The 14907-nt window shown below is 37.5% G+C and overlaps 1 protein-coding gene and 1 long non-coding RNA gene across 2 annotated transcripts in view; both read right to left on the reverse strand.

The window, feature by feature from the left end:
- Positions 1–14907, reverse strand: part of LOC311627276 — a 570423-nt gene that overhangs the window by 363205 nt on the left and 192311 nt on the right. The gene's annotated exons all lie outside the window — the stretch shown is intronic.
- The window catches only part of SLC5A12 (solute carrier family 5 member 12), a 33109-nt gene that overhangs the window by 12037 nt on the left and 6165 nt on the right, over positions 1–14907 (reverse strand). The window contains exons 4-9 of the mRNA XM_084893605.1: positions 14256–14323; positions 9945–10099; positions 9703–9843; positions 6883–7012; positions 5272–5360; positions 2453–2565 (exon numbers count right to left, since the gene is read on the reverse strand). Of these exons, the coding sequence (XP_084749731.1) occupies positions 2453–2565; positions 5272–5360; positions 6883–7012; positions 9703–9843; positions 9945–10099; positions 14256–14323 (696 nt within the window). The remainder of the gene's footprint in view (positions 1–2452; positions 2566–5271; positions 5361–6882; positions 7013–9702; positions 9844–9944; positions 10100–14255; positions 14324–14907) is intronic.

Consider the following 14907-nt stretch of genomic DNA (forward strand, 5'->3'; position numbering starts at 1 on the left):
AGAGGAAAGTATCAGAATAATGGCTGCCTCTGGAGTGGAGTGGGAGCAGGGATTGACTGGAATGAGCAAAAGAGGATTTTTAGGGCTATGCTAATGTTTTACATCTTTAATGGCTGGATCGCACAGGTGCATGAATATGTCAAAACTTAGCAAACATACTGAACATGTGTCCATTTCATTGTAGACTGAAAGATATATTTTGCATGAAAGATAACTTTAAGCAGTTATTGAATTCTAATTAATAATATGAATGCAAAAATTTAGGGGAAATGTATTTTAACAAGGTGATTAATGAATGGTTAGAGATCTGGATGGATATGTGAAAAAGTAAGTTTGGAAATGTATTAATGGAGCATTCAGGTGGCATATATATTGGGAATTCATGGTAAAAGTATCCAAACCTTGCTGAACGACTTAATTCTTATAGTAAAATGTAAGGAAAAAATACAAATAGTACAATTAAAATTATTATTGTTAAACTTTATTTTGTGGAGAACTCAAAATTGACAGAAAAAAAATACACTTAATTTCTTTAAGTGTGCAGAAGAAAAGAGCCACGTTTTGGAAGTAGAAGAAACACTAAAGGAAATGGAGAACAAACAACCCAAATGAGAAGAACATTTGAGAAGAAGGAGATGATTAAACTACCAATATTAGCAGGCAATTACCATACTTACTAGAAAAACAATTAAATTCTTTAAAATCAATAATAGTCAGGGAAATGGCAATATACATGCTTATAAAACAAAAACAAAAAGCTATAGCTTTTCCACATTCATCATAAACAGTTTAGGAAATATGGGGAAAGCATCTCATTGATAACATCAATGAAAGAAGGAAAAAAGAAGGAAGAAGAAATAGAGGAGGTGGAGGAAGAAGAGGAGGAGGAGGAGGAGGAGAGGGGTACAAGCAGGAGGAAAAAAAGACATGGGTATAATTAATATCTGGGATCAAAATTGTTATATTATTAAATGGAAAAGATAAATTATTATTTAGATGTAAAATTTACAAAAATGTCAATTCTTCCCAAATACATTTTTAGGTTCAATGCAATGCCATGGGGCAAAGTGCAGTTAGGTAACATGCAATGTATTATTTAATCTGAAAGAAAAACTAAACACAAAGAGCCACTGCTTTTTATTTTAAAAAAAAAATAACAAAAGTTAGGTGGCATATATATTGGAAATTCAATTTTGTTTAATTTTTTTGTTTAATTTTAAGTTAAAAAATGGTAACACAATTAGGTAGCTATAACTTTTTAAGTTCATATGTTTTCCAAAATACCTACATTTTCTATAATAAGTAAATAAGCATATGGCTTGTTTATACTTAGAAGTAAAATGTATAAAAGTGTAATTCAAGATAATAAGTGTTATTGTGATTAAAAATGTAATGTGCAAATTTACGATTAAACAAAGAGAAATTCTTATTTAAGGTGTGGTTGCTGGGAGTTGAGTAATAAAGGATTCTTGCTGGAAAACAAATCAGTTTCACTAAAAAAGAGATGTTGACAGAAAGCCAGGAAGGCTGGTCAACAACCTTAATTGCTCTAACCTTTAGTTGAGATATTGTTAGCTGAAGCAGCCTCCACCTTGTTTGTCCCGTGTAAGTTTCGGTTATTTCCTGCCTAAGGGCTACATGTAAATTTCTGTATACCGGTATGTTGCCTAAGATGTTTTTCCCAAAGCCTTAATAAAAGGGGATGGCAGGGCCCGAGCAGGGAGTAGTTCTCCCACTAGAGATGGACTACCGCCTGGCCCCCCATATCTCCAAGTTGAATTTCTTCAAGTCTCAAGTCTCTTCATTTGTGTGCGGCCCTTCTCCAGAACCCGAACCCTGAATTGGAACTCTTTCCACGCGGGCCGTGAAAGAGAGTCCTACATCAAAGAGATTCCTACAGATTCTTTAGAAAAGAATTTGGTTTTAGAAAGTGATTGGCCACAGTGAGCAGAATATCTTCCCATGTAGAGGAACTAATATGACAATGCATAGCATAATCAAAAGATGTTGATGTCACCGAAACTGGTTTGGCTCAGTGGATAGAGCATTGGCCTGCAGACTGAAAGGTCCCAGGTTTGATTCCGGTCAAGGGCATGTACCTTGGTTGCGGGCACATTCCCAGTAGGGGGTGTGCATGAGGCAGCTGATTGATGATCCTCTCTCATCAATGTTTCTAACTCTCTATCCCTCTCTCTTCCTCTGTAAAAAATCAATAAAATATATATATTTTTAAAGATGTTGATATGATGAATCTGAAATGTAGGCTAATCACAAAAGAAGGTCAAAAATAAGGATGGTGACAGATAAGCTGCTACCCTCCATGTATCTTTGCAAGTATAAGACTCAGTATGAGAGATTTCTCATATGTCCAGAATAGCATGTGCAGGATTTTGACATGTACCACATGTACACATTTTGTGACATGGGATGAAGATCCCCTGGCTATACTTACATAAGCCTTTACTGATCCAGGTGCTCAGCTTGTCGGAGAGATGGGGAAAACAGCTCTTGACAAAATCCTCAAAGGTCACTGTTGCTAAGGCATTGATGCTGGCAGCCACAGTGCTACAGGGAGAGAAAAGCAAGAACATAGTCCAAGTAAGTAAAGCTAAGCCCTGTTTTCAAGGGCAAATAGACAAGGGATCTAGGAAAACAGAACTCCAGGGGAACCACATGGCCTGTTGACTCACTCTTCAAGGTTGCTTCTCAATTCTTCCACAAAGTCCACTGAAAAAGCTAGGTTTTCATGTTTTAACTCCCACTAATTTCTTTTAACAAGATATTAAATGAGTTAGCAGAGAGTAACAGATTATGCATGTGCGTGTTTGCGTGGGGGTGGCACGGTGGGGACAGCTTAGATTGGATTTAAAGCAAGAAGTGGTGACTACCTTATCCCAGATGTCAGTTCACTTTGCCGTTCAGTAATATTTAATTCATTTATCAATATCACTCATGTATCTGTTTATTCATGCTGGGTACTAGGCATACAATAGTGAACAAGAAAGACAAAGATCTCCCACTTCATTTGGCCACTGGAAAGTTTAACAACCAATTAAGTAATTGATAACAATTGTAAAAACTCTTTCAAAATAAACAATATGAAATTAGGAAATTCTCCCCTTAGTAATTGATGGTTAAGGTAACCATCTCTTCCTCTTTGAAATTAATAAAAACATATTTTTTAAAAACTGTGGTACATTTACACCATGGAATACTACTTGGCTGTAAAAAAAGAAAGGGCAATAGTTTGGAGCCAAAAGAGGAAGAGGAAGGGTGGGTGGAGGTAGGAAAAGGGGTGGGGGGAAGGGTATCACCTGAAATAATATCAACATTAAAATTTTTTAATTAATAAAAGACAGTTTTCCACTGACAGTGGGTCCTTGCAGGTGTCTAGTGAGTGTGGTACAGGCCTGACAACTTCCCTGGAGCCCCTGTGATGGAGAATAATTTATTTTTTCATTAAAAAAATAAAACAAAAATAAATAACAGTTTGCCAAAATAAACAAAAATAGTACACTTGAACCTATATAATTGTACTAACCATTGTCACCCCAATAAACTCAATAAATATTTTTAAATGTTCTGAAAAAAGAAACAGTATATAAAATATAATCTTTTTGTATACTAAAAGGTATATATGTTCACATAAATAAAAAAATGTTCTGATTTGTTAATAAGAAATAATTAACACTGATTAACAGATTTGTGACAAGAGGTTTCAGATATAAAATATAAAATTTTTCTTTTATGATCTGATACTGCTAGAATTTTGACCCTGATAAATTATGTTCAAATTGGCTTTTAACAATCCTGTAATTTATTCTTTGCATTTGAGCTCCAGGAAAGGAAATAAGACTTTTTCCTCTAGTGTAGTCTATGATTCATAAAGGGACATCATATTAACCTTCTACACTATTTGTCTGAATAATTTTATATTTAGAATAATGTCTACATGTGGAGGAAGACAGTGGGTGTGGCTTAAAGGGAAGAACTGACACTATCTTACTGTCTTAGAGCATTGCTCCTAACACAGTTGCCCCTGCCTTCTCCAAGTCACTATCCTCTCTCACCTGAATTAAGACAAATGCCTCCTAACAGGTCACTCATTTGCACCACTCATGCTTTTATTATAGTCCCTTCCCCACATGGAAAACTGAGTCTTAACTGTGTGACATCACTCACTCTCTTGCTTCAAACCTTCTAATGCCTTCCCATTTCATTTGAAGTGCTAACTCTGCCATTTCATGAAGGTTCTCCATGATCTGATGCCTGCTCTCCATTTCGGACTCATCACTGTCTGCTCTCCTCTCCTCCCAGTTTCTCGTGCTTTAACACTTCTTTCCATTCCTAAAATATCCCATGCAGCTTCTCTTTGAGGGTTGGGAAGGGACTTTGGAATTTGCTCTTCTACCTGCCTGTACAGGTTCCTGCCCGTGCTCTTCAATAGCTGGCTGTTTCACATGCTTTAGATCTCAACACAAACGTCACTGACTCAAAGGGGAGATCGCTAAAGACCCTATTAAAAATAGAACCCCCAGGCTTCACCTCTCTCTCAGATATCACTCTGTTATTTCCTTTAAGCTGTCATTATCAAACTATATCTCCTTTATCTCCTTTATTTTGTTCACTTACATATTGGCTATCTTCCACGTCAATGGGAATGCAAACTCCATATGAGGGCAATGTCAGTCTTGTTTCTGTGCAGTATCCCTCCATCCCCACAGTCTTCAACTGTGTCTGGTATAATACCTGGTATAAACCTTCTAAAATATGAGTCTGAATAAATGTGTGAATAATTTTGTATTTAGAACAATGTCTACCTGTGGAGGATGAGAGTTATTAGCTGCCTGACTGTGCTATTGAAAATGGGGAGAATAGATTGCAAAGGATAGATGTGCTGAATGATAAATGCCACTGAGTGAGCTGCCTTGTGATAAGGTGATGTGAAATTGTGGGAGAGTGGGCACCAGACAAGATTGAGAAAATAACCGGAGAGGTCTAGTGTAGGCTCAGACCTAGGCTTACATCTGCTCTTGCAGTTTACTAGGACCCTTTGGGTAAGTTTTAGCTACCTTGCTAAATTTCAGTTTCTTATCTATAATAAGTTTTAAGTTTCAGTCACATGTAAAGTGTGGCAACTAATGAGCAAATACAAATAAAGCATTTAGCTGGGCAGTTGGCACAGAGTAAGTACTCAGTAAATACTAGTGACTACTACCACCATCCCCTTATCATCCTCACAGTCTCCATCATTATCATCACAGCACTAACCTCAGAGTTCCACTGAAGGCACACGCCACAAAAAGTCCTGGTAGCCCAGGCATTGTGGCAAATATCTCCATGACAAAGTATGGCATCAGCTGAAGAGGAGGCAAACAAGATAGGATTAGTGGTCTCATCAGAATTGTCTGAAATGTGAGAACATAGCTTTTTAACAAAAGAAGGTGAAAAAAAAATACAGAAGTAATAATAATAGAGGAGTTGCCTGGACTAAGGTAGCTGCATACTAGCAAATGGGGTTATGATCCATCCAACTCCATGGACCTAAGGTTCAGCTATAGGGGTGTGGAAGGGGTAGAAAAGAGAAAGTCAGTATTAGGAAAAGGGGCTGGACAAAATTTAGAAGGTTCATAAACTTGAATTTTTTACTTTTTCTTTGAAAAGTATGATGTTTTCTGTTTATTGTTGAAGTTAGCAATTAAACCCTAGAAACAAATGCTTAAAACAGGTCTTTAGACCAGATGGCATGTGGTTGAGGGATGACCTTTGAACTATGAGATCACAGTTCGGTTCCCAGAAACATGCCCCAATTGAGGCTCTATCCTCAGTAGAGGGTGTGCAGGAAGCAGCCAATCTATGATTCTATCTCATCATTGGTGTTTCTATCTCTCTCTCCCTCTTCCTTTCTCTATGAAATTAATAAAAATATATTAAAACAAAAACCAAAAAACAATACCCAGGTCTTCAGAGAATCTAGGTGTTACAGTTCTACTCTGTAGTTAGATTTGTGAGAGAGCAGCCCCCATAGGATATAGTAAGACAGTTGAATATATAGAAGGTCATATTGTCCACAAAGGGAGGTTTTAAAAAATATTTTAAAATGATTTTTTAATCTTTAGTTGAGGACATGTTTATTGATTTCAGAGAGAGGAAGGGGGAGAGAATGAGAAAGAGAGAGAGAAACATAAAACTGCTGCTTCCCACACATGCCCTAGCCAGAACTGAACCTGCAATCTAGGCATGTTCCCTGCCTGGGAATTGAACCCACAACCTTTTGGTAGCATTGACAACCAAACCCGTTCGTTAATCCCACCTTCCTCTTCTCTTCAGCCTTGTCCTAGTCTATGGCTTGTCTTTAAGGGCAAGGTGAGGTACCTTCTTTTTACATGTTTATTCCTTTATATTAGAACCTCATATGTGGTAATATCACCCAAGAGGAGAGGAAATACATCTAGTTTTTGGGGTGTGAAAAGTGGCTATAGATCCAGGTGAAAAAGAGAAAAACCCATGGGGGTTGTAAGAGATCAACTGAAGGACTTGTATGCATGCATATAAACATAACCAATGGATACAAGACACTGGGGGGTCAGGGGGAGGGCAGATGAAGGCATATGCGGGGGGGGGGGTTAGGGGTGGCTGGGGGGAGATCTGGGGGGAGGGGAAGGAGATATATGTACTACTAATTGTAATGATTCAAACAATAGAAGAAGAAAAATAAGAAGAAGAAGAAGAAGAAGAAGAAGAAGAAGAAGAAGAAGAAGAAGAAGAAGAAGAAGGAGAAGGAGAAGAAGAAGAAGGGAGAAAGACGCCAAATTACCTACCAATGGTTAGAAACAGGCTCATTTCTGCCATTGCCACAGGCCCAAGGGAACATGTACCTACCTGGTCAGGGGCTGAGATAATGCCAGAAGTCCAAGGGTCACAGTCTTTGAAGTAGACATACATGATCAACCCAGAGAAAACAGCACACACCAGAATAATCCAGAGACCCACCAGGTTGAAGTACAAGGCCCTAAAAAAGAACAAATGGGCCTATTGGTAGCCACTATGCTATATCATTGGGAAGGTCATCACCAAACACTCACAGTAAATCTTTGGGGCACCTTTTTGCTTAAAAATAAAATTCTACAGTCTTCAAGAATTATTACGTCTTATATTTTTGCTTTTCTGTGGGTTTGAGTACATTACATTTTTTAGACTGATTACAAAAGTTGAATGAAATAGCTTTTTGATGGATTTTCTTTGGAAATTGGGAGTTGTTTTTTTTTTTTTTTTTTTTTTTTTTTTTTTTTTTTTTTACAAGACCTCAATGTGTGGTGTGAGATGTATTTTCTTAGATGAAATTTCACACAACAATCACTCATATATAGCTTCAAGTGATGTTCCTTCCACTCAATTAACAAAACTGTCAAAAAGCCAACTTACATTTTAACATATTTCCTTCCAGAGGGATAAGAAGATAAGTGTAGGCATAGACAAGTTTTGGAGATACACACTTTGGAAATTAATTCAGATGAAAGTTGTAGTGTTTTTTAAAGAGATAATAGAAAGTATGAAAAGCCCAAGGTCATTTTACCTATATTTTTTGGAGCTATTTGTTTTATTCTGTGATGCACAGATATGTTTAATAATAAGTATGCATATAATTTTGCAGCATTTGTGGTTATTTTGCATTTGTTACTGGCCTTTGAAAATTAATTATTTATTTTCTTAATCTCAAAGGAGACTTGAAGTTAGGCTAACCTTACATTGGTCTGAGAAAATAAATCTCAATCTGTCTCTAATTGCAGGGACCAGGAGAGCAACAGTGAGCATTTTCTTGGAACCACTCATTGTTTGAAGGGAATTAAATCCATCCACATTCAACTGTAAGGACACACATTCATTTCAAAGTCCCCTAAAAACCTGTATTGTACAGCTACACCCAACTTTCACAAAATCCTTCAATCAAAGTATTTATTTATGAATAAATTTGCTAAGTTTATTTAGCAAATATGTTAAATAATTATCTTATTGAAAAAAATTTTATTCTATTGATATATGATTTACATTAGCAAAGGGTCTTACCTCAAAAATAGCTTCTTTGGTAGTAATCTAACAATGTTTTACCTTTGAGTTTTACTTGTTTGTTTTGGTTGGTTGAGGTTTGAATTAGAGATAGCCTTTTGGGGATACAATTGAGACATAAGGTGACAGATACTTATGAATTGCATGGGTTGTGCTCTCACTATTCCTCCATCCAGGCAAATCTGTGTACCAGCTTCTTCTGAGTACTTGGGATAGAGCAGTGAGCACACAGACACCACCCTCATGGAATGGGATATTCTAGGACTGGAGGCAAGTAATAACTGCTGGCATCAATTAAATAAGTGAGATTATCTTTGATGTGATAAGAAATATAAAGAAAGTAAACAAAGGCAATGGGGATAGAAAATAAGTGACTGTGCTTGGATATGCTCATCTTATCTGGGAGATGGGATGGTATTGGGAAGGGTTCTGATAACCTACATCTACTCCTCCTACCCTCAGAGCACCACTTCCTACTAGTAGTGCCAACAGAGAAACTATACCTTCAATTCTAGTTCAATTTAAAGCAGAATTTTAAACGATTGTTAATGTTATATGAATATCAAGATCAAAGACACATTTGATCTTAAATACATTTTTAGAATTCAGCTATTGGATAAAGTGATAATCATGTGTGTAGAGGATTTGTTAATACTATTTATTATCATAGGATATAAATATCTTACTAGTGAATTGCTGGAACACTAGATAATACTTTCACTTCCGAGAATGTGTGAAATATGTAAAGCGATATATTACCTTTTAGAATGCAAGTCACAAAATGGTAAGCCATGCCCAGGCAATTTTATCTTTTTTTCAGTCTATAGAAGAAACTGTGCATTGACAGTACTTTAAAATCAGTTGCAGGAATATCCAGTGACTCTTTCTCACTCTAAGAAAAGTTGAGGGCATCCTGACAGGTCAGGGGAGTCTGGAACCTTAGACAGTAGCAATGAGAATGAAATGCATCTTTCAGAAGCTATGCTAGTTTGTTTCTACCAGTTTCGCATCAGAGTGTGTACCTTCCTTTGATCCCCACTGGAGAGCTGGGGGGCGGGGGGGTGGGCGGAGAAAGGAGGGGTACAGGCTGGGAGGGTGGCTCGCAGGGCCTGGAAAAGGCTTGACAAGCTGTCTGCCTGCTGGAGTCCTTCGGAGTGAGTAGGCCTGGTAAGGATATCCTGGCAGGACTTAGAGCACAGAGAGCCCCATTCTGACCTGCCTCATTACCTTGGGTTGTCTTCTTTTTCAATGTCTCCTTGGGAATGTTAAAGGTATATCCATGCTGAATCAAATCAGTAATAAGGGTCAACTCATAACAGAAACTGTAAGAAATACATGCTGTTTACCTCTGCATCACCCACTACCCACAGCTAATTTAACCTAGTAATTTCTCAATAAATAGAGGCAGAAAATGATGGAGAACAAAGGCAGACAGACTATTAAGGTCAAACCCTAGCTCTACCACTTCCTTGCTGAGATGGAAATAGTAATGCATGCTTCAAAATATTGTTGAAAGGAGTAAATAAATCTTCTTGTTTTCTGATTCTTTTCTACACACACAACATTAGGAAGCATATAATGAGTACCCAATAAGGCCAGAGAAAACACAGAGATGTCTCTTTAATCACAACTTACAGCTTGGCATGCTTCTCTGTTTTGCAAGAAATGCATCGCTGGATGGTTGACTGATTAACTCCATAGATGCCGAGCCATGTAAAGGTTCCTCCCACTGAGATGGTCCAAAAAGTGTGCCGCCTGAGAGGATCGGGATCAAAGCTACGAGGCAGAGAGAAGTGAGTGAACAAAGATTTTTGTCAGGGGATTGGGTCATTGAACTAAATCTTTATAAAACATGGAAAAAGTAGCACTGGACATACTCAATTATATGTAGTCGAGATCCATTTTTTGATTGCTCTAACACATTGTGAAATCCACCAGCCTGAGCCGATCCTTGAATGAGGACTGTTAAGAAGCCCACAATCATGACCACCATCTGGAATGCATCTGTCCACACCACCGCCTTCAAGCCTCCCTGAAATGGAGAGAATGGGTGACAGTTCTAAACATGAAGCCTGCAACCTTCCACCGCTGTAAATATGATCCATATTTTTTCTTTCTTCTCTCTTCCTTCCTTCCTCCCTTTTCTCCTTTCTTTGTTTCAGCATAGTTGCTGAGCCTCTTTTATTTGCCAACTATGATGTTAAGCATGGGATGAAGAGAGACAGATTTTTTCCTTAATTTCAGAGTTAGGATCCAATGGGAGAAGTAGATACTAGACAATAATGTAATATTTTACTTAAAATTGTGGAAAGTGCAATTAAAAAGGAAGGGTTCCTATTAAAGCACAGAGCAGGGAGTCCTGACCTGGTCTTGTGAAAGTGTCATTAGGGCTAAATTCTGAAGAGTGAGTAGGAATTTATCAGGGACAGAGGACAATGAAGCGGGGAGCAGCATGTGTGAAGCAAGGAGAAGCTGCCTGAAGAAGTAAGACAGCTAGAATGAACAGACTGAGGAATATATAGAGTTCCCAAAGGGAGGTTGCTGAATCTGCTAGAGGCCAGATTTTGACAAGGCCACTTAAATGTTTTCTCAAGAGCAATAAAAGAATATGAAATAGATTTATATAATGAAAGCTTTTTGTTTGTTTCACAGTAGTTGCAGTGATGATTGTGTGGACAAGAGATTGCAAGGACCACAGGAAAAAAGGAGTTGAGAGTCCAATTCAGAGTTATTTTAGTAGTCCATGTGCAAAATGACTAAAATCGAAGAAATAGAAGCTTATGGATTACAAGGATATTTGGGAGGTAAAACCAACATAGCTTGTGATTACTTGAATACATGTGAGGAGAAAGGGAGGGAATTGAGGATGATCACCCATGTCTGGCTTGTGCAACCTGAGATTTCTTTTCTTTTGCAGTTTCAGTGAATAGAATTTGGAAAGCTGAGATGGTAGAATAGTTAGAAAGAAGAGAAGAACTAGGAAGGAATGATAGAATCTGGATATTAATGGAGAAAGGAATTTTAAGAGCAGGCAGCTGGTCAAATAGTGAGGTGAGCAAACTAGAGTGTCAGGAAGATGCATTTCATGCAGTGTGATTGGACAAGAGGTTAGAAAGGGGATTATCAAACCCAGCTCCTCTTTAGAGTCACTTGGAGAAACTGAAAACAAACAAACAAACAAAAACAATGTCTGAGCCCCATCCCCTGAAGGCGGGGGGGGGGGGGGGGGGGGGCGGGGATTGAGATCTGGGTTAGAAATCAGTCCTCAGTGTTTTTTTGAACAATCCCCAAGTGATTCTAATGTACTTATCTAATTGAGAGCATGTGGACCAGAAGAAAACAGGAAATAAAGAGGCTGCTGGAATTATCTAGGTATAAAGTCCCTCAGAACAATGGTGAAGATGCAACAAGCAAATTCGGAAAGATTGAATGAAGTGAAAGGCAGGGGTAGGTGGGCAGAAAGAGATCAACCAACAAACTTGTATTCATATGTGCATAACAATGGACACAGACAATAGGGTGTTGAAGGCCTGAGACTGGAGGTGGGGCAGGCTAGAAGAAGTTAATGGGAAGAAAGGAGGGACATACATAATACTTTCAATAATAAAGATATAAAATAAATAAATAAAAATAAAAGAGCTTTGAAAATGAATAGCACTATGAGCATGAACACATGTGGTATTTTTAGCAATAAAAAATACAATTACCTTCCCCTGTTACTCCTCCAGAGTGTCAAAAACTTCTGTGAAAAGATGACAGGCTTCATCATTGTACCATGAGTGTCTCTTAAATATTCAATCAGCCTGTGTTGCTTACTTTCCCAGGTTGCATTTACTAGATTGCACCAGTGCTTATGTTACTAGATTGCATACTCCTGGGTGACAGGAATCACTTCTTATTCTTTTAATATCTTCCCTGGTTGTCATAGGCTATGCAGCCATGGGACTATCAGTGTAAAGAGACTGTGAAATGTTTTAGCAAATGTGTTAGAGAACCCATCATTTAGACACTGGAGCCGCTAACCTGGCTAGAGGGTGGAGAAGGGATAGAGGTGTGATGGGAAGAGAGTAGAAGGGTGGATTTATTCACATAATGAAAGACTCAACACTAGGCTAAGAATCTTATGCTTGATCCTGTAAACAATGGGGAGAATTAGGTCAGTCAAGTGGCATGAAGAAATGGATGTTTTAATCTTCCAGAAGCTTGCAGGATAGAGGGAAGAACTGACACCAATTTAGTAGTTCAGTTAGTTCATTTTAACTTACTGTGATGATTAAACTATCCTGACTTGTTTCTGACATCTTTTTGGTTTCTATTTGTTCTACTTTTTCTGTGTGTGTGTGTGTGTGTGTGTGAGTGTGTGTGTTTCTCTCTCTTTTCTTCTCTTGCTTAAATCAGTTGAGGTTTTGCTTTGTTTTAATTCCATTCTCCCACTCTAATCATTTTCTTTAAATGAGTTCCCTTGAAATTTTGCCATGAATTTTTATTTTAAGTAAATTTTTATTGATTTCAGAGGGGAAGGGAGAGGAGAAAGAGCTAGAAATATCAATGATAAGAGAATCATTGATTGGCTCATTTTTGCACTCTCCACACTGGGGATAGAGCCTGTAATCCTCTGCATGTGTCCTGAGTGGGAATCGAACCGTGACCTCCTAGTTCATAGGTCAATGTCCAACCACTGAGCAACACTGGCTGGGTGGTGGTAAATTTTCTTGATTCTTGACAGTCAGCTCTTAAAATATCATTTTGTTAATACACAACTATAGGTTGATAATTGTTTTATTTCACTGCTTTGAATATGTTATTCCACTCTTTCTGTGTTCCACTGCTGTTGCTAAGAAGTCAATCTTTAGCATCCCTATCACCGTATTTCCTCATCACTAAATAGGCAGGTACCTCAGAGCAACTAATCTCAGATAAAGCCAGATGCTTAAGGAGTAGGAGTCTATTTTTAACTTAGGGAGAAGTGTGTCTGGAATGGAAGGCAGAGAGAACAGAATGGAAACTTTGTGGTGTAAACAACTGGTGAGGTCTGCAAATATGATAAAAGAGAGATAAGGGCATTTTAAAATAGCATATTCTGGGGAAAGAGAGGGAGCAGGGAGAAGGGGGTCAATAGGAGAGGAAAAGGGGGACAGCTATAATACTTTCTAATTTAAAAGTTGCATATTCTCATCATATATTTTAAAAGAGTATGTAGTATGCACATAATGCCAAAATACATGTAGATCTGCTATGTGATAATATACCAAGTACTTTACTGTTCTCTACAAAAAAGGAGGAAAGAGAATCCAGCTACCTAGGACCCATTGTTGTATTCTTAGCTGGATACTTATAGACTCTGTAAATGATGTCAATGGCTTAGAAGACAAAAGGTTCCCATGGCAGGGAGGGCATAGCTAATAATAGGTGCTCAGTGAAAGTTTGTTGAACTAAATGAATTATAGCAATTACATAAATGTTGCCAATCACAACCAGGTTTCTTGATTAGCTAAATGTTAAATGTTATCATAGTAGCTCCACAAATAAGAGATAAAAGCAAGCTGTGGCATGCTCAGGTTTATAAAATACCAGCCATTCTTGCTTACTCATACATGCATGCATTTTGTATTTCTCAACCATTACACAGTGAATTATAAACTCTAACCATGGTTTATAATCATTATAATTGAGTAATTTATATTTTTCTCAGAAATTAAATGTGGGCCCTAAACAGTTTGGCTCAGTGGATAGAGCATGGGCCTGTGGACTGAAGGATCCTGGGTTCGATTTTGGTCAAGGGCTCTTTCCCCTGTTGTAGGCTCACCCCCCAATAGGGGGCATTCAAGAGGCAGCCAATCAATGGTTCTCTCTCATCATTGATATTTCTATCTCTCTCTGCTTCTCCCTTCTCTGAAATCAATAAAAAGTACTTAAAAATTAAAAAGAAATTGCATTTGGTCACTTAATCAACGAGGTACTTTATTTTTCAAAAGAGCTCAGAGCTTAAATTCCACGAATGGTTGATACCAAAAATAGTTTTAAGTAAAACATCAGCACTTACCTCAGAAACTGCAACAGATAAGCCAGCATACTTCTACTAAATTTTAGAAGAGCAATTTCTATATTTAGATGTGCTGCTGCTGGAGATTGCCCTTATCCCGTGTTAGGAGATAGCACTAAATCCCTTTTCGAAGCTAGATACTTACCAGAGTGCAGTAGAATGTGCAAACAATTCCTGTTGCAAACACAGACCCCCAGAGATCAAACCCAGTCACTACAAAAGGAGAAAGAATATTGAAAGAAGTTTTTCTGAGAAAAGCAAAAGAGTAAGCTTTACAAGTAAAAAGTAACAATATTTTTGTCAGTGTTCTTTGTGGGCTAATGAAAACCAAATTAGAGTTTTTCTCTTGAATGTTCTCACTTTGACAAAGATTATTTTATTACATTCTTATACTTTGATTGAGTCCACAAATTTCACGTAATGTTAAAAGCCAACTTTTTCTTCCTAAAATTCTGAAGCTTCTGATATGCACCAATGATTTATCTTTTGTTTTGTTTTTAAGTTACTTTGAGTACTTTAAAACCAAATAAACATCAGCCAAATATCAGAACTGATATTTCTGAATATAAGTAGATAGCATAATTACATTGAATATTGAGAACTTCCAAATATCAGAGATGCCATTATAAAATTGATTTCACTTTCTTTTTCTTTTTTGTTTCTGGGATTCTATTCTCTCAAAAAGGGTCAAGAATAAGTATTGAAGCAATTACTACAAGCACCACTTATTATTATACTCAGATTATCTGCTTCATGAAACCACTGAGAAATCACCCTATATTATGGATGATCTTAGG

Source organism: Pipistrellus hanaki (genome assembly GCF_964339955.1).
Source record: "Pipistrellus hanaki genome assembly, chromosome: 9".
NCBI lineage: Eukaryota > Metazoa > Chordata > Mammalia > Chiroptera > Vespertilionidae > Pipistrellus > Pipistrellus hanaki.